The sequence below is a fragment of the Labeo rohita genome, unplaced genomic scaffold (assembly GCF_022985175.1).
Source record: "Labeo rohita strain BAU-BD-2019 unplaced genomic scaffold, IGBB_LRoh.1.0 scaffold_593, whole genome shotgun sequence".
In the NCBI taxonomy this organism is placed as follows: Eukaryota; Metazoa; Chordata; class Actinopteri; order Cypriniformes; family Cyprinidae; genus Labeo; species Labeo rohita.
In genome coordinates, this window is record NW_026129517.1 from 25,808 (window position 1) to 47,002 (window position 21,195).

General features: G+C 35.5%; 1 protein-coding gene across 1 annotated transcript; it reads right to left on the reverse strand.

Annotated features, from left to right (window-relative positions):
• Positions 1–4,672: 4,672 nt before the first annotated feature.
• On the reverse strand, positions 4,673–20,931 carry lztfl1 (leucine zipper transcription factor-like 1). The gene is made up of 10 exons (XM_051103864.1): positions 20,699–20,931; positions 19,795–19,919; positions 19,487–19,681; positions 9,104–9,161; positions 8,923–8,994; positions 8,778–8,843; positions 8,387–8,464; positions 6,998–7,174; positions 6,569–6,672; positions 4,673–6,457 (listed from the first exon to the last, which is right to left on the reverse strand). Exons 1-10 carry the CDS (start codon positions 20,699–20,701, stop codon positions 6,439–6,441), a joined length of 897 nt encoding a protein of 298 aa, XP_050959821.1. The 5' UTR covers positions 20,702–20,931; the 3' UTR covers positions 4,673–6,438.
• Positions 20,932–21,195: the final 264 nt, after the last annotated feature.

Consider the following 21,195-nt stretch of genomic DNA (forward strand, 5'->3'; position numbering starts at 1 on the left):
CCAGTACTGGAGCCTCCATGTGTTCATGTAATGTTACTGAGGGTTGTGCAACAGAAGTAAATTTAGTTTGTTAGTTTTCTTTTTTTTTTTTTTTAGTTTTTTTTTTAAAGTTTTTATTGAAATTTCATCCATTAACTATTCATTGTAACATTTACAAAATGTATTTAGTTAATTCAAGTTAGAGGAAAGACATTCAAATTTCACTGCTGGCTGAACAACTAAATAAAGTACAAGTAACTTCTGCTGCTAATTCTACAGTATCAGACTATACAACAAAACACTTTCTAACCACATTAGTCATGAAAGCATCCCTAATCACAAGACCTCGCTGTTAAGCCACTGTATCTACAAACTAAAACTGAGATGTTTTTGGTGACTCAGAATTCCCCTGGAGTTTTAGGGGGCTTTTGGTGCAGTACAGGGAACTCTACCACATAAGAGCAATAATAATGGTCAGTATTTGTGAAAACATTTGAAGCAACCCTAGATTTTTTTTGTTGTCGCTTTGTTTTTTGGAATTTGCTCACTTCAAAATCTGCTGGCACTCAGGAAATAAAATTGAATAGCACAGCAGCAGCAAACCACTTCCTGTTTCTCGTTTGTGTTCTGTGCAGAGATTTGTTTCCCAAATCAATTTAATGATGATGAAAAATTACGCTAAAGGGGTACCCTAAAGGGTCAAAAAGTGACACCAAAGGGTCCTGACCAAGTGTCAATATGTAACGTGTTGGAAGATGTGACAGTATCTTATGCATGCAAGACATAGCCAGTACCTTAACAGCATCAATCAGCAGAAAATGAAGTTGTCACAGCAGAGTCAATAAAGAGAGTACAAAACAGTTATCTCCAGTGTGTGCTTTAGGGTTAATTCATGGCAGTTATTTGACCTCCTGAGGCCTCTAAAATTGGTCACAATCTTGCAAAGTACCAATAGTAATTTATCATTAGGGGCCAAGCACGAAGTTGTGAAGCCACCTATTGTATCTGTTTGCTGTTCTTATTATTCTTCTTCCTTTTCTTTGGCTCTGGAAGTCTATGGCAGCCCAAAGAACCGCTTGTGGGAAAATTTGGTAAATTTGGCACACTGATACAGGACAGTCTCAACATAACCATAGTAAATTCGGAATCTCTAACTCTAACTCTCTATCGCCACCACTTGTCCAAAGATTCAATAATTTTATGCTAACAACTTTTGAACTGTAAGGTCTAGAAGGAAATTTTTTTTTTGCTATTTTTAATAGTTCGAAAAAGCTAGTTTTTCAAACCCGTCCTAGTCGGTTTGTCTGATTTTCACCTAAACTGGCTCAGATCATCTTCAGACCATGCTGGCAAAAAGTTATGTAATTCAAGTTGATTAGCTAAACCATTCTCGAATAACGTGCGAACGAATTCGAAGAAGCATGCAAAAATGAATGTGAGGCTATATCTCTGCAACAGTTTGGCATATTGAGACCAAACTTGGTGTGTGTTATAACCATAGACTGTAAAAAACATGGACGTAGTGTGCGTGACGTCACCCGTATTTCTGAAGAGCATTTTTGAAGCTCTTAGTGGGCTGGAGTCAGCCGTCGCCATCTTGGAATCGCGTCATTGCACGTCACTCCCGGATAATCGAAAATAGGCAAATAGGTGAGACGTGGGTTGAGCTGGTTGCTAAAACCACGCCCGCCTAGTGCGACGGTGGTGACAGCTGCGGCAATCCACCTGTCACTTAAATGGCCACACCCTAAATTATGCAGAACTTTAAAGCTTAATATAAATTAAACGGATGAGTTATAAAAAAATTCACCCACCTCACAGTTAACATGAAGGGCAAAATTAGCTATATAGACCAAAATCACTTTTTGTACCAGGCTGTAAACATATTTTTTTCTGCTGTGAAGTTGGCCATTTTAACATGGGGAGTCTATGGGATTGATTCCCTTTTGCAGCCAGTCTCTAGCGGCCAGTCGATGAATTGCAGTTTTAGTCACTTCCGTGTTGGCTTCAAGAGGGAGATCGGGAGGTTGCCACTTGGTTATAACAAGCATGACCCGAGGCCACCTAGTGGTCAGGAGATATGAAAAACGGCTATTTTTGCTTATAACTTCTGAATGGTTTCTTTAGATTTGGTGGAGCATACCCAATTTTCCCATGTCAGCCATTTTGGGAGTTGGCCTTTTAGAATTTTCTTGTAAAATATTTTACAAATGCATTTACGTATCATTACGAAACTTGGTATGTGTCTTCGGCACCATGCTCTGACAGTCCTCAAAAAGTTAGGAGGCTGCACCACCTTGTGGTCAAACGTTATAAAGAAATTTTGAAAAATGCTAATAACTTTTGTTTATATTTGCCTATTGTAATGAAACTGGTCTTCATGAAACTGGATACCAGTTATGCCATTTATGCCAATTGGATGAACTTCCTGTCTGCCAATTTGAACCTACTTTTTTGAACTCCTCCTAGACCGCTTGTCTGATTTTACCCAAATTTGAGTCGGATCATGCTCAGAACCTGCTGACAAAATGTTGTGGATTTCATGTCGATATACAAAACAGTTTTCGCTTAACGCATCAACAATCAATTTGCTGAAAAGATGCCAAACTGCATCTGAGGTTGTATCTCTGCAAAGCTTTGACATATTGACACCAGACTTTTTATGTGCCATTATCACCTCACACTGACCAAGCCACATCAGTTTGGTAACAGTGCCACCTATTGGTCAGAAGTAATACACCATTCTTTAAACATTAATAATGACATTTCCAAAAATGCTAATTAATTTTGTTTGCATTAGCCTATTGTAATAAAACGGTCTCAAAATATTCCTTGTGTTATGACAACAACATACATACCAATTATGCCATAGTTGGCTGAACTTCCTGTCCGCCATTTCGATTTAGGTTGAAAACCTACTTTTTCAAACTCCTCCTAGACGGTTTGTCTGATTTTCACCAAAATCAACTCAGATCATCGTGAGACTGTGCTGACAAAAAGTTATGGATTTTGTGTTGATAGATGAAACTGTTTTCGTATAGCGCCACTACAAATTTGAGGCATGATGCCAAAATGACTCTGAGGCTGTATCCCTGGAAAGCTTTGACATAATGACACCAAACTTTGTGTGTGGCATTGTCACCTCACACAGAACACACCGCATAGATTTGATAACAGTGCCACCTGTTGGTCAGAAGTGATCTTATTACCAGTGGTTGTTATTATGATTTTTCACCCATTTTGACTAAACTCGTGATAAAAAGGCTACAATTACTGATTGCTTCAGTTGCTCTGCTTGCCTAGTGTTTGGCCCCAAAATTGCCACTTGCAGCTATATTTAATCTTATTATTATTAATAATTACTATTAATATTATTACTAACCCTAAAATTATTTTACCCTGAAATCATATACTTTTATACACTAAGTAAATTCTTGGGTCACATTTTATTAAGTTTCACTTCTCGCTAATAACAAACCATTAATGACTATGACTTTTGCCTCAATAAACTCCTAATTTTCTCCTTATTAATAGTTAGTAAAGTAGTTGTTAAGTTCAGGTAGGATTAGGGATGTAGAATATGGTCATACAGAATAGGTGCTTTATAAGGACTAATAAATAGCCAATATGTTAATAATAGGCATGCTAATAAGTAACTGGTTAATAGTGAAAATTGTTCCCTATACTAAAGTCTTACCAATTCTTGTAGTATTCAATGACAATTCTATCATTTCTGTTTTACAAGATATCCCAGGGGTTTAGGGTTGAAGGTCAGTGCAAAAAAATCCTCACCAAAAGGTTGTTGCCCATGCAAGGCCTGAAGCATCTTAAGTTCTCCATCTTAGCTTTATGAATTACTCTTGCACTTAAAATGAAATCATTTCTGTAATCTTTAAAAATATTAAATGCAGGAACTGTTTTCAGTTATAAATGTCCACATCTAATAAATCTCCAATCTGAAGTGACATTAAATAGGTGTTGTGGGTTCCGTTTAAAGCCTTTGAACTAATACAGATAAACACGACTGCTCATACAAACCTATACATACAGACCTATGAATACCGACATGCACTCATATTGTAAATCAGGAAAGCACTGGGTTACTTAAAAGCAGATAGTGGCTTTGAGTGTTTCACCATTAACATTCACTACAAACATCAAGGAGTTTACCACTGGCTACTCCTTTTAACCATCCACTCAGAAAAAGGTTCTGTCACTGGGGCGGCACTCTAATGTTACAAAAGTGAAAAGGTACAAATATGTACTTTTAAAGTACTAATATGTGCCTTTAAGGTACCAATATGTCCTTTCAAAGTACTAAAATGTACCTTTAAGGTACTAATATGTACCGTTTAGGGGTAGATAAGGTACAAACATGTACCTTTTTTACTTTTGTACCTTAGGGTACCGCCTCAGCGTCAGAACTGTACCTTTTTCTCTGACACTGTTCCAAAAATATTTTAAGGCTGGTGCTATATCAAACTGTTAAGAGTGCCACGCTCAAAAGGCAAACTTTAGGGAACTTTGATGAAAAACATCTTGCATCTTTAAAGTGTTTAAAGTGTTGGTCACATTAAGAAGTAACTAAATATCTTTCGTCCTTAAATAATATTGCATGTTCAAAACATTGTAAACATTCTCTCATCTCGCAATGAATTTCCTCTTTCCTTTTTTAGATACTATGCCTGTGCAAGCAAATAATGGCAACTATATAATGCTAAGACATTAGGCAGCTATAATGAAAAATAATGATAATTAAGACCACAAATGCTGTAAAAAGCAGACTTTATGAGCTGATGTGAATGACTGCATTTCAGACTAATATTACATTACTAGAATATTACATTTGCACGATAACAGACTCCACTCACAGGTAGCGTCAGTTAAAACAGCAATAAACATATCTGTAACACAAGTAGTCATTCTGTATCAGGAAAATTAAATAAAATAATTAAAAATCAGGAAAATCAAATAAAATAATTAACATTAAAGGAATAGTTTACCCAAAAATGGACATTTGCTGAATATATTTACTCACACCTCAGGCAATCCAAGACCTGTTTGTTCGATCATCAGAACAGATCTGGAAACATTTAGCTTCGCTTACTGACCAATGGATCATCTGCAGTAAATGCACTGGGTCAGAATGAGAGTCCTAACAGGTAATAAAAGCATTGCAACAATCCACAAGTAATCCACAGGACTCCAGTTCATCAGTTAACATCTTATGAAGCTGTGTATTTGTAAGAAACAATTCCATCATTATTCTTGTAAGAGTCCACTGTCCATAATATTCATTTCCCTGGTGAAAAAGTTGTCTCATCTGAATCATGAGAGAAATATAGACAGATCAAGTGTATATTTTTGTTTCTTAAAAACAGGCTTTTCACTCCACAATTCGTTAATTGATCATCTTTTTTGATGACACCCACTCACTGCAAAGTGACAATTGCTGAGCAAGTGATGTAATGCAAAATTTTCCCTACATTTTCATTTCTGGGTGAACTATTCCTTCAAACAGAGATCTGTCTGCAAAGATCTCGTTAACTAGATGGCCATCGGCACAAAACCACGAGAAGTCATCTGCTCAATCTGATTTGCGTTGCAGCCTGGAATTAAACCATATGTTGCTGGTTTCGTCTGGCCAGAGGAGAATTGTCCCCTTGACTAAGCCTGTTTTTTTCCCAAGGTTTTTTTTTTTTTTTTTTTTTTTTTTTCTCAATTTCTGTCACTGATGGAGTTTTGGTTGCATTTGGCTTGCTTAGTTGGGGACACTTTATTTGTGGCAATATTGTTGGCTTGATTGCACTAAATCAATAATGAACTGACTGAAAAACTGATTGTTTACTATTGTTCTCCTACATTATCAGCACACTATTTTCATCTTTAACACTGTAAAGCTGCTTTGAACCAATCTGGATTGTATAAAGGATTATATAAATAAAGGTGATTTGACTTGATTTTCACTACAAAGATTTTTTTAAATATACATAGGGCTGTTCTTAATTATAAAATTATATACACACAACATAGTGGATTAATAAGATTAATGTATGCATACAAATATAAACAGAAAGAATGAATTATTATTAGAATTAAGATGTCGTTTTTTGAAACAATGAATGCTGTACCAGGAAACAAGAATCTGACAACAGTGGTGAGCTGTATTTTTCCAGGAAAGAAGAGAGGAAAGCCTTGGGAAATACATTTCTTCTTAAGCAAAGTGAACCCACAAAAAACATGAGGGTACTTACAAAACCTCATCTCAGGTAACTAGCTGTAAACACTAAAGAATACAGAGAGGTGATGAATAACTAAACAATTGTAGTGTCTTGTCCAAATAATATTTCTAATCCACTGTACACCACTAAACCGTACAACAAGGTGTAGCAGATACATCAGATGCAGTAGTGATAATCTCTGTTGACCTCTTCATGTGTGTCCTTGTGGGTTAAATGTTCACTCATCTGATTCATACCTAAGGAGGGAATGTAATACAACAAATTCATAAAAAATATTGAATTTAAACCAAATGGCAAATTCTCAAAACATTCCAGTGATAGTCATAATATACAAAGTCAAACTGTACCTTTGTAATCTTTTTCTCAGATCTTTAATCTGTTCATTCTTTTTAGTGAGAATGTCCTTCATGTTGCGGTAAGCAGCCGTCTGCTGAAATTTTTTCTCCAGTTCCTTAATGGGTTAATAAACATGATTTGATTCATACACATCAATCTTCACTTATTTATAAACAAATACATTTATAAACAATAAATATGAACAACAATAATTACTGTTATTAATAATAATTGCTTTATTTAGTAAATTAATAATTTGAAATAATGAATCCAATAAGTTTGTAAACAAGACTTCAGTGTTTTTAATAGGTTAAAGTTGACTTTAATATGGGGAAATAAACTGAATACACTGAATGTGATTTCAGTGTGAACTGTCAGGTGAGAAAGTCTTATTAGTGTCTATTAAGTTCTTTAGTGCTGAATCAATATTTGTAGTGTACCTTTTCAGCAAGGGAAAGCTGCTCCTGGATGCGGAGCAGGTCATGTTTAGCAGATACCAGGCTGTCCTGCAGGTCTTTCTGAGAAGCTGCATTGGCATTCAGGGTCTTTTCAAAGTCAGCCTGCATCGCTGCAACTGTGCCTTCCAGATTTGCGATCTCCTGAGCATATATTGCAGACTACCAAAGAAAATGTCTGTAAATATTTTGTCATTATACTGCTGTGTGTAAAACAAAAAAAAAAAGACTTTAAAAACATTACAAGCATATATTATACAGAACATACCACAGTGTTTCCATGAAGCCAAACATAAAGTTAGAAAGCAAAATGGTGAGAGAGAAAAAAAATCATAAACAAAACAAAAGTCACATTGTCAACAACCCTGAATAACACTCTGTGAGCTTGCAGGGGCACTGACAAAGGCTCAAACACAATCTAAAACAAATGTCTGCCATCATGAAGCTAAAGGCTGAAATTGCCGGTTTGGCTCAGTCAGTGATATATTTAAAGGGAACCCCAGGTATTAAGACTTGTATGGCTTAATATAATTTGAATGATGCCTCTTACTGAAATATGTTGTAGAAAACCCATTAAATATTTACGTTATTTTAAAAATCCACATCATTTCATACATTTTTTTGTGGAGGTTTTAATTTGATGATGTGAAATGGTTCCACTCTGTGAACTACAGGTGCTGCCTATTCCTAATTTTACCACAATACAACCATTTCACAGCATTGAAATAATGTCAACCCCCATAGTCCAAAATGTGTAAAAAAAAGTATGTGGATTGTTTAAAATAAATCTTTCATGGGTTTTCTGCTACATATTTTGAGTAAGTAAAGTCAAGTTGAGCTTTATTGTTATTACGCTTCACGTGTGGACATACAGTGAAATGAAATGTTGTCTCGCAGGACCACGGTGCTACATAAATAAACATAAATATAAACATACAGCACTAAACATAAGAGCAATTTTTAAGAGCTGTTTATTCACATGAAACATTTAAGCTAAATGTTTTCAAATTCACGGTGTACACTACAGTCTCCATGCTCACAGCTTCCCAAACACAAATAATATTTTCATTGTCCGGCAATCTGAGATTTCGGTATGGAGTTAAGGGGTAGGATTATAATTTTTTGGTAGTATTATATAACATTGTGAGTGTATAATTAGTACTGTTTGTTGTTTTCTTGTGTCAGTTGATAGAATATTTGGACCCGGAAGTCACGGAAGAGGTGATGCTTGACGTCAGACTTAACAAGCGAATACCCATACAAGTCATCATCAGAAGTGTCTGCGGACATCCACACACACCTTGGACCTTCCCAATTGTGGTGTCTGTGCAGACGAACTGCATACAACAGCACAGTACACCCGGATCTTTATACCTGTTGATCTCCTTGGCTCTTCTGAAGGTTTTTTAAGGCTCTCTCTGCTTTGGACTTCTCATCCAGAGCGCTCAAAGCCTACAAAACAACAGTTATAAATGCAACACTCAAAATAATGTACAATAAAAGGGCTTATACATCTATTTAGAGACTTAAACTAAATGGCTTTTATTTCATGAAACAAACAAAATATAAAAAAAAAAAATATATATATATATATATATATATGCTAGGCTTTAAATTATTTAAGAATATTGCTACACAGTCCAAATACTTTCTGGGATACTTTCTTTCACGGTATGCATCAAGTTTGCCAATTTAGTAAAGACATACTGAGTTTTTACTACTACTACTACTACTATTATTATTATTATTATCACCATTTCTTCACCTGAGATTCCAAAGTTCTAAGTCTAGCTTTCAATTTGTCATTGTCCTCTTGTAGTCTGGAAATCTCCTAAAAAGAAAAGTTAAACAGACATTTATGTACAGAATGTGTACATATTTGATTTGCTCAAATTAAAAAAAAAAAATACCTTCTGAAGTAGTTCAGACACACCTCCTTCATTCAGTGGTGCTAGTTTTGGCTTACTAGACTCCTGATTTACCTAAAAGCAAATAAAGCAGATGTTGAATGTGATTAGATTAGCATGAAAAGCTATAATTAATAACATCACATGCCATGACAATCTAGAAGGACAAAAAAAATAAGTTCACCTTGATGTTGGCTTTAAAATCAGTCTTCTCAAATTCAGCTACTTGCTCCAGTAACTCTCTAATAAGATAAGATTAAAAAAAAAAAAAAAACAGTTTATAGATAATCTAATCATAGATAACCTAATCATAAAAGTTAACAATTAACTTCAAAGGAGTCAAACTGTAGGAATACACACTTTTTCTTCCTTACGATCAAAAATATATCCCCATTCACTTGTAATGTACGGCTTGGACCTTCTGATAAATGTCTAAATGCTATACATATATGTAGAAGGACACACACACAGTTGAGGTCAAAAGTTTACATATACCTTGCAGAATCTGCAAAATGTTAAGTGTTTATGCAAATAAGAGAGATCATACAAAATGTTATTTTTTATTTGGTACTGACCTGAATAACATATTTCACATTAAAGACATTCACATATAGTCCACAAGAGAAAATAATAGTTGAATTTATAAAAATGACCCTGTTCAAAAGTTTACATATGCTTGATTCTTAAAGGAAACCCAGACTTGTATGGCTTAATGTAACATAAATGATATTTCTTACTAAAGTATGTAATAGAAAACCTATGAAAGATTCACGGTATTTTAAGACCCGCTCCTGTGTTCTCTCCACTTTAGCCCTGATTCCTTTGACCACAGCCATTGAAAGAGCTTACAAACGATGTAAACATGCTGACGCGTGTCATGACACCGCAGCCACTGAAGGAATTTCCCAGCGTGGATTTCATTCTATATATCCGGGTGCGTTTAGACTCTTTGTGGGGAAAATCTATGGTACAGCATTTGGGTTAAAGCCTACGCTTAAGCTTTTTAGCAGCTGTGGTCAGCGACAATATTTTATTTTCCAAGTTGTATATGAAAATAATGGTGCCCCCCATAGTCCAAAATATGTATATAACGGTGTGGAATTTTTAATCTAACATTTTTCAGGGCTAGTGATAGTTGATCAGGAGTCTTTTGTTTGTCCTGAACAGTTAAACTGCACTCTTTTCTTCAGAAAAATCCTTCAGGTCCCACCTTCTTTAGATTTTCCTTCTGGAGCATCAGTGAGCAGTGAACCATCTGTAATAGGTGCAAATAAGTCTCTCAGTTGTCCTCTGTGTGAAAAGATGAATCTCAAAATCATACAGTCATTGTTGGCAAGGGTTCAAATAGACAAAAATGCTGATAAGCCAAAGAATTTGTTGGACCTGAAAGATTTTTCTGAAAAATAGTGGGCAGTTTAACTTTTCAGGACAAAAAAGCGACTTATAAACAACTATCACCAAAAAAAAAAAATAGTTAGAAAAATGAAAATGAGCTTTTACTCACCCTCAAGACATCCTAGGTGTGCATGACTTCCTTCATCAGTTGAATGCAATTGGAGCTATATTAAAAATAGTAGTGTCAAAATTATGGTGTTAATGCAGGCGATTAATTTTTTCATTTTAACGTGTTAAAAATATTTAACGCAATTAATGCAGGGGCAGACCTAGGTTTGGCCACCCCACCCACAACCACTAAAGAATTGCGTTTACTTAGAAGCAGAATGTAATAATGAGCACATCAAATAGGAGACTTTTTAGACGCGTGCTCCGACGTCACTTCAGTGACTAATAAATTGAAATTGAAAGCTCTCAATTATACTGTAATATTGCAAGGCTATAGTCAATGGTTAAATATTAGGAAAAAATCATAGAGACATCAGTTGGTATCAGTGATACTTGCCTTCAGTATTGTTTCTACATTAATTTGAAGATTTAATGTGAAATTATTGCAATATAAAAGTATAATTAAAAATTGTAATGTTAGGTGGGATTAATTGTGATTAATTTCAGAAAAAATGTGCTATTAATTAGGTATTTTTTTAATCGATTGACACCACTAATTAAAAAATTGTTCTGGCTCCTTTAAGCTTTATAATGGCAATGGCTGGGTGGTTCTCTTTAACATTCCAAAGTCTAAGCGCATCTATCCATAAAATAAATAGGGACTTTAAACAGAAGCCACGGATGGAACAGCAACGGCATTCCGACGTCATATTGCGCGTTCGCGACTTTAACTGCTATTTCTTGACGTTCTACTGTAGCCGTCTACTACAGGAGAACAGCTGATTTGCCGTAGTCTTTACAACATGACAGATTAGGCAGATAAATGTTATGTTATGTAAAACCAATTTTTGTTTACAGAAGCGAAGGAAGCAAAGTTTCCTTACTTTAGCAAAGGACATTTTGATTTACAAATCCTCGTTTTATACTTCGAATTCGTGACCGTTGTTTTGCTCTCTCCACTGCGCATCAGCTTTTGTTACTACGTGGTGCATGCGCAATGCTACATGGTGCACCCGCCAATTGCCATTATAAAGCTTGGAGGAGCCAGAACAATTTATAAAAGCACTCCGATTGCATTTGTCTGAAAGAAGGAAGTCCTATGGGTGGTTGACATGACATGGCAGTTTTGCTGTCCCACAAGATAAAAATAAATTTAATTAATATTGTAGTTATTTAAAATGCAGTAAATTGTTAAACATTTATTTGTCCTATGTGGACCTGTTGTTATAAAAGCTGCAGTGTTATTTGATATTTTTACATTTTGAATCAAATTTCAAAATTGTCCTATGGTGTGACTGTCTCAAGCATGGTTTAATAAATTACAACCTTCATAAATTAAAAAGAAAAGCATAAAAATGTTAATAAATACCTCTGGCATAAATGTACAAGTGTCTTTTTTAATAAATGGCAATCATTTTTTTTCATCCATATATTTTTGAAAGCGTAAGAACTTGATACATTTTGTCTCTGAAAACCATGTTGCCATGAATCCTGTCAGTGGTCTTTAGTCTGCCTGCCACCAGTGGTCGCACATGTTTCATATTGACTTTCACACTACAAAGACTGTTGCACTACACCCTGGACTACATTTACCAAGCTTCACTTTGCCCATTACGCACACAGCTGCAGCCAGTCACACACAGCATAAATACAAGGTCCCAACCAGTGTTGGGCAAGTTACTTCCAAAATGTAATACATTATATATTACTAGTTACTGTCTTTTAAAAGTAATAAGTTAAATTACAATATTACTTTCTCTGAACTGCGTTACACTACTTTTAAGTTACTTTTGAGTTACTTTCACCAAAATCTCCACAGAAGTATGACTTGGCATTATAAAATACCAAAATGTAGTTTATTGCTGCTCATTATAGTGGAGGGTAATGAGGTAGGTCAATATAGCATAAAATTCTAAAATGATATTTAGATAGGCTACCGGTATGTAAGTCTACATTAACACTACTTGTAGTTTAGGTTAAATATAAATAAGCACAAAATTATTACATTTATAAATAACGCATAAATAAAGGGAATTGTTATAATGTTTAACAGGGGCGATTCTAGGATTTTCATTTTAGGGGGGCTCAGCCCCCAATGAGGGTATAATAACAAAAATTAAATAAATAAATCAATCAATCAATAAAAAAAAAAAAAAAAAAATTTGACTAATAGGGGTGGTACACTATACTTATTGCAATATTCCACTGTATTGTATAGATAGGTGTACCATTTGATTACTGAATAAGCCAAATACAAGTCTTTCTGATCTCACACACACGTTTACTGTACAAATACAAAATTTTACTGTTTGCATTTCTAGTACAAGCCTCTTTCCTTAGCTGAAGTATGCAAACCTCTTTGCCACATGCACTAGAAACAATTGAAAGTTACATTTTCAAATGAAAATGGCAACAGGATCGTTTTATAAAGTATGCGTTAATGTACTTCATTTTCGCTGGAGGAAACAGCTGTGGTGTGATGAGGGGTGAACACAGCGAAAACGTAGGCTACAGTAGATGCGTCATATTCTGAGTTTGCATTTCACTGTTTTTATACTGAATCTGTTTTTTGTGAGTGAGATGAATTAATGCATGTTCACATTTAGTCTAGAATACAGTAATATGTTAAATTTCCCGACAGGAGACTTGTCAATCAATAAATGAGGGAAAAAGTAACTGCCGTTACTTATTTGAAAAAGTATATTTTCTTAGAAATTCAAAAGTAATGCGTTACTTTACTAGTTACTTGAAAAAAGTAATATTATTACGCAACTTGCATTACTTGTAATGCGTTACCCCCAACACTGGTCCCAACTATCATTAATGCCCGAGTATTGTCTAGCCTTTACCACTTTCCTAGTATTAGCAACATTACGGAGCCACTCTTGAGTATTTTCCTTGTTCCTTTGTCAAGTTTAGTCTTGTTTCTAGTTTTCAGAGTCTTGTATCCTAGCCTGTTTTTTTGGTCTTGTCTGCCTTCAGCCTGCCCTGGATTTATCACCCGTCATGGATTAACCCCTTGTACTAAGGGGGGGGCAACTGTGGTTAGTCATCCCTGTTGTCAGCCACTCTGCAATTGGAGTGGTTAGCCATGCCAAAGCCCGGTTGTAAGGAGGTACTACACAGTGCTAAATACCCTCAAACGAAAGCAAAAGCAATTGAAGATCTGGCAAATTATGCAACGTGTTTTTGCAGCGTTGAGCAATGGCCAATCAGAAACGTTTTAGTTTCCCAGAATTCACTCACCTCTGAAAGTGCCAGATCGTTTTTTTTCAAGTGCAGTTTTGCGCTCTCGTGAATCATCTCATGACTAAACGCAGACGCGATGTAAATAAGAGATTCATTGTGTAGTTTAGAGAGCTTCATTGATTATAACAGAACTTTGTGAGATCGCAATGAACTGAGATGAGTGATACTTTTAAGTGATAATAAAGGGAGCGAGATTTGCGCACTTTCTAGGCTACAATCCATTCAGAATTTGTATGAAATGTTAATTTTACACAGTGCATTGTTTCAGAATGACATCTGCATATTTATGCTGGATTCATTCTCGAAATAGCAGTGACTGACACAGTGATAACCAAAGCAATGGACGGGACTAAAATATATGTGAGAGCATCCTCAGTGATTTAATTCTGGAACCGATCCTTGCCAAACTACACAGACGCGCATCTTTTTTTTTAAAGTAACGACAAAGCGGCCAGCGGAAGACTGATCAAAATCATCACGATTGCCTAAAATACAATCTATAGACATAAACAGTTATATCTATAGATAATAACATTGTATAAAACAATGTTAGTTTAAACATTAAACCTAGATAAATGTGTGCTATTAGGCGCATATCCAACCATTTGTGCGGAGAGTTGAAGCTAAAGCCACTTTGCAGGACATGGAGGTGTCAGCGCGATCACTTGCATTTTTTTTTCAGTGGAAACAATTTAAAATATTCCATCATTTTTACTGATAAAAGTAAGAATAATACATCATTCGGAACTGTAAAGGGTCTACTTTTATTTGTGTGCACTCACAAAATCAACAGAACATTGCAAACGGTGCTTCTATAAAATAAAGAAACAAACATGATGTGCTTTCGTCATCTCAACAGGAGCACTTCACAAAAATGAACCTAAACTTAGCGATTACATACCTCACAGACATGATACATATGTCTATAGAAAGCTTTAAATTATAACTATAAAAATAAGGAAAAGCGTAAAACAGCCCGGCTCACGTCTGAACTATGACGTGAAAATTATCCCGAAGTCCGGCCCTAGGAGGGCTTGGGCTGAAATGCAGGGCTCTACCGGGACATATCAACCAGAAGCCTAGTTTCATTGCCAGTAACGGATGGTAAAGTTCAGGAATGAATGGTATGCGATTTATGACAGAATAGTCCCACAACTGATCATTCATTTTTTCCTCACGTGTTTTACCTTTAGTAACAACGAATCAAAACGAATACATTTCAAGTGACTAGGAAAAAGACACGCAAATCAGAAAAGCAGAGTGCACATTTCTGGTTAAATATGAAAGGCCGTCAACTGACACTTAAGACGGGAAGCATCGCCAGATTTAAACCAGCAGCAAGAGTGGCTGCCCACTGCTACGGGTGTGTGTTCACAGTGTGCGTGTGTGTGTTTCACTACTCACTGCTGTGTGTGTGCACTTGGATGGATAAAAAGGAGCACAAATTCCGAGTATGGGTCACAATACTTGGCCACAAGTCACCTCCTTTCCTTCTCTTTTCCTAAAAATTCCAGAGCAAATACTTAATGCGTCTCAGCAAACTCAGTGATCTTCTGAGAAATCTAATCCCGTCCAAATGTGAATTTCTGTTCTTGCTGACAATATTATTTTCACAAAGCGTTTTGGCCAATGTGAACTACCGTAGACGCTCTTACTACCACATGCTTTTTCTGTGTGGTGTGTGCCATTCATTATGGATGTCGATGACTTTGCCTCCCAGCAAAGAAATAACAACAATTATTAATAATAATAATGATATCATAATAATAATACCAGATCACGTAAACTGTTAAGACTTGCTATTGTAATATCAACATCATAAGATTCCTCACTTTCTTTTCTGCACTTAATTACATAGCATTTTAATTACATATGTACCCTTACAAAAATTAAACATGGCTGTTGTAGTTGTTCTAGTTTATGGGTATACGCAATGCACACATATAGAGCATGTGATGTCTGCAACACCCAGATGTACAAAACAGACCCTCTCACCTTTGTTAGTGTTACCTAAGGTGGGACTAAGGTGTTAGTCCCGTCTGAATCTGTACTTGTAATCACAGACACGGGGTGATAATCCTAATAAAAAAGTAATAGGTTTAAAATGCATTTACTTTATACTAAGTATATTTCAAATCTATTACCAAATTGACTGGCATATTCGCTCAAGACTTACTGATATAAAAATTGTAATAAATTTGATTTGGAGTTTTACTTGTGCACAATGCACATTTCTTAATATTGAGCCTAAAATATGTTTTAATGTCACTATGGATGAGGATTGTATAATCTTTAAATAATATTTAAATGCTAAATATTTAAAGTGTGCCTAAAGTATACTTGCAATAGTTCCACTTTGCCACAATCAAATATACATAAGTATATCTTTAGTTAGACTTCAACACTACTTCCACATAATTAAAGTGCATTAAGTACAAAATTAGTTGTTCCAATTTAGCAGACTTTAAATAGACCAGTTTAGTATACTAACAGTACAGTTGCAGAGTATGTAAATGTATATGCATTTGTTAATGTATTTGTAGTATACTAAGCATAAAATAAATGTGTTTTAAATACATTTTAGTATATTTTATTTTTTCCCTAGGGAACACCTGTAACTTAAACACTGTTTGGAAAATTAGTCCAAATAGGTCTAATGCTATCATTGAAGCAGTCAATATAACTATTGCTAGTCCATTTAAGTCTTCCACTCCAGTTTGAAAATTTATGAAGTTATGAATATTTTTAAACATTGAGTAGCACCTGCAGCTCGACATGTCCTTCAAAATTAGCTCAACATTAGAACATTCGGGGTTTTTTTTGTTTGTTTGCTTGTTGGTTGTTTGTTTTAACTCAATCATTTTATACAAACAACCTGTTTAACTCTAAGGCATAGAGGGATAAAAATGGTCATAAAACCAATATTATGACTTTAGCTCAGAATTTCATTACTGACTTTTGAGTGGACAGTTGGGCAATAAAAAATAATGGGGGAAAAAAATATGACAATTTTAAATGCACAAAAAAGCAGTTGAGCAGCATCTCTCAAAGCTACAGAAAAAAAAAAAAACACATCAATGACAAAAGCAGATGCACCTGCTCTCGGTTGTCAAAGAAGGAAGGGAGAGAAAGAGCCTCTAAAAAACACATACATGTCAGTTACACTGTTCTAAAAGGAAAAATAAAGCCCCTCCTACTCCTTGTGAAAACAGTTTGTGGTAGGCAAAACATTAAGCTGTGTGCACAGTCTGTGAAGATTGTGGTGTACACATAGGACGTGCAAATATGGGTGTTTTCCCTCTGTGTGAGGCCCATCCCTGATGTATCAAGGAGGGAGGATCATACACAAACACATACAGCTGTTTACATATGTAAAGAAGATAAAACACACAAATATGAACATACTGCACAAGCAACATTTTACAGAACACAGTTTCCATGTGTGTAAATGTTACTCTGCTCTCTCAGATCTGTGTCTGTAATTTTTACCGTAGTTTATTTGACTTATTAAGTCTTTTAAAGTCATATAATAGATGTTATGACTTTATGTGAAGATAAAAATGAAGGTGGAAAAAACATTGGTTCAAACAACTTGTAGGTAATGATGACAGACTTCATATTTGGGTGAACTATCCCTTTAAAACAGGGATCCTCAAATCTGGCTCACAAGATCTACTTTTCTAGTTTTCGTAGTTATCCTAGTTTTCCTAGCGTTTAGCTCCAACCCTGGTCAAAATTACCTGTTATTTCCTAATGATCCTAAAAATACTGATTAGCATGCTCAGGTATGTTTGATTAGGGTTAGAGCTAAACTCTGCAGGAAAGTGGATCTCACAAGCTAGATTTAAGGATCCCTGCTTTAAAGCAGTGGTTCTCAATCTTGGTCCTGGGGGCCCCCTGCTCTGCACATTTTGCATTTCTCCCTTATTTAATGCACTTGATTGAGATCATCAGCTCGTTAGTTTAGTTCATGGATCTCTCTCCTAATGAGCTGATGATCTCAATAAGGTGTGTTAAATAAGGGAGACATGCAATAATTCATGTAAAAGACAGGATGGACACATGCACCTTTAAATTTACATGAAACCTAATTTACATGCACAAACAATTTCGTGCATAACAATTGTATACATTATTTTTATAGATTACAGTTGTCCTAGGCTGATGTTACCTGCTATTCTCAAATATCTTCATCATCAACAAAGAAATCTACTTGCTTTGAGCGAAAGTATGACTTTCACTTGACCTTTCAGCATGACGCCCGACCAGAGCAGTGGAAAGGATGTGGCTTTGACAGTCAAGTGGGTACATGGGTCACATTTACCAACAGATCCTGCCTCACAGATTTGATCTTATGAGAGAAATAAAGAATTCTGCCTCCAATTCCTCATCCTAAGCCATTCCATAATTATGCTAATTCAGTCCAGTGATTAGCACAATGAGTTATGAATACAGATAATTACAACACTAAAAAAAATTGTTAACAGTCAGTAAATGATGCACTGGTTTTTGCATTCAGCGACCGCATGGTAGCAACTGTTGGAATGATTTACTAATCAGTACCCCAACAGTATGCACCCTTTGTTATCAGACTAGCACTAGATGCATTTGTGAAATAGTAGGGTACTGAAGTGCATCTTCTATCTTTCTGTTTTTCTTTTACCTGTAAATGTCCAGTCCTGGTTAATCAGTATACATTTACTGAGCTAAATCCTTTCACTGAGGTTTCTAAATTCCAGGTTCATGCCACAAAAAATAAGTTACACCTCGAGGTACAACAAATTCATGCTAGCCAAAAGCCAGCGACACCTAGAAACTTTTTTAACCCAACAGACCTATGTTAAAATATACCTAAACTTTTCCCCACAACATCTGCAGACATTCCACATTAGTAGGCAGTTTCAAATAGTTTCACCTAAATACTTCTGATTTCAGTCTACACAATCAACTGCCAGCAGATCCACTTGCAAAACTTTCTATATCTGAAAGCTGAATCCCACCCCTTGAAAATACTTACATAATTTGCAAGAGATTATAAACTGAAATAATGATTTCTCTCTAATTTAGCTGTGCATCAGTCTACACCCTTTTTTATGTCGCACAATAAAACACATGCAACCCAACTAAAATGTATTTGTATTTATTTTTCAAGTAGCCATTAAATGGGGTTTATTTTACATGATTAAACTTAGACTAAAAAGCCACCTACTAAATAAATAAAAGTATACAAAATACTATTTTCACTATTTTTTCTTCATTGTTTATTTATAGTGTAACTCCATGCCAGCTACCACCATATTCAGAGCGAGAAAAGAAAGAAAGAAAAAAAGACAGATATAGACTTCTATAAGATGTTTTTAAAAAGAAGTAAGAGGCATGCTCTGCTCCTGTGCATTTGTATTAATAGATGTTTTGTTTCTTGCATTAAAGTCACTATGAAACAAAAATATCGCCAAATCTTTTCTTGCGTTTTGTGTCACAGACATCCAACTGTAATGGATTATCAGAAAAGGAAAGAAAAAAAAAGAATGCAAGCTTGCAGGGGTGGGGTTTAAGTGAACTAAATAACTGGAGAAGTCTCACATGTGTCACGAGATAGAAGTCTGTCATTTTCACTGTAGGGTCCAGTAATGACATTTTAATTAAACATTATGAGGTAAATTAAAAAAAGGCACAAATTAGTTGTTCACAATAACATTTATAACATGCACTCAGAAAAAATATATGGTGAATTTGCATTTAATGCAGATTTTAAAGCATCTTGTGTACAACAAACCTTTAACTCTCAACCATTTAACCTCTTCCTTCTCCCCACCTGTTCTCCAGCTCAGAAATGTCTGTTTGCAGTCTTAGGTAGAATTTCTCTGCCTGGGAAAAGAGTTGTCGCAGCAGCAGCACATTAGTGTGAGCCGTGTTTATGAGTTCCATCTCCACTTCTCCACGCACCAGCACCTGCAGCCCGTTCAGCATGTCAGATACCTCGTCCACCGTATACGTCTCTTCCATGAGCCTTTAACATGGATGTAGAGAGGGAAAGCAAAAATTCAGACAAGAACATCTGAAGACAGAAGGTAAAAGGAAGTTACTGCTAATACATAAGTGAGATAGGTTGAGGTCACCCACCTACTGTCCTTCAGGTCTTGGAAGCAGGAGTCGACTGTCTTTAATCTCAGTGCCCGTTTAGAACGGGCAAAGCGCATGTAGTTTATCACCTCATTCTGATGATGCTCATTAAACCCAAAATCAGCCTGTAGGTGAAAGCATATAATATTACAATTAATGGCAATCTAGGCTTTTTGCTGCAAAAAAAATAAATAAATAAATAAAATACAGAGAAACGGCGCCTTCTTCTGGCTACATTACACTTTAACATCAATCTACTGTACTAAGAAATATAAGAACTTTATTGTAAAGTTCAATCAAACTACAACTATGAAGCTGACTTTCATATCTGTTTTAAAGATGTTAAACAAAGAGATCTATACAGTTAAATAATCTTATATCAAACACTCAAGTGGCAAGTTCATGTGATAGGAATTATGTGATTTATGATTCTAATTCATGTAGTCATTTTATGTACAGAAAATAGTCTTATTATATAATAATAGTCTATATGGCGTATCTTTTTAATGCAGTGTTTAATCAAAATGAAAAACACTTTAACTGCTTAATTATATTAATAGTTATAGTATAGGCAAGTGATTACTGTTTGATCTGCAAAAAATACAGTGCTTTCTGAACAGCTTAGGATTTGATATTGCTTGTAGCTGTAAAACAATTAAAAGAAAATAATATTATGTTACACTGAAGTTACAGCCATGCTTCAATTTCATGGCCTGATAACGTTACAACTTGATGTCATCTTACAAATCTTTAAAACTGCTTATTTTGGGGAGCATGTCAGCTTATAAAACGCGTATAAAGCTCAGAAATAAAACGTAGTTGTATAAACGAGTAAATTGTGTCCGCACGCATGATTTATTATCTGATTTTCCTTCAGCTAATGTTAGCTGGCTAAGCTACTTACCATAACAGCAGAGTGATGCAGAAAAGAGTTTAAACGTGACAAGAAGAAAAAACTAACGAGAATTAAAGATAGACCGTTAACATATGGTTCGAATATGCCGACTATGCCTTTGAATAAGGCACCGTAATGAAAACAGACTGGGAATGCTGTGGATGACTAGAAGATTTGCAATGAACGTTAGCGAGAACAGCCTTGTTGTGCTTCTGGGTTGCGCTTGGAAACAGAAGAGCGTCACTCCGTTACTAACGACACTAGAGATTCGCACAGAGGCGGCAGGGGGCGTGCTCATTCTTCTTCTTTTTTTTGGTCTAATGGCGGGTGGTACCAACGTTACGGTATTATCACCACCTACTGTGCTGGAGTGTGAACCAGAGTTTTGCCCTAACTTTATAGGTTATAGGTTCAACTCTATAATAAATAATATATTTATATTCATACTCTTAAACTTATACAGATTTTCAAATATTTAACTGCCTACTGTGAGATATGAATGACTG

What these genes read in the sequence shown, in the direction of transcription:
- lztfl1 (XM_051103864.1), bottom strand. An exon ending in ATTTTAAAGCCAACATCAAG is followed by an intron (nt 8,995 to 9,103) that starts GTGAACTTATTT and finishes ATTTGCTTTTAG; the next exon opens with GTAAATCAGGAGTCTAGTAA. An exon ending in AGCTTTCCCTTGCTGAAAAG is followed by an intron (nt 6,673 to 6,997) that starts GTACACTACAAA and finishes TAACCCATTAAG; the next exon opens with GAACTGGAGAAAAAATTTCA.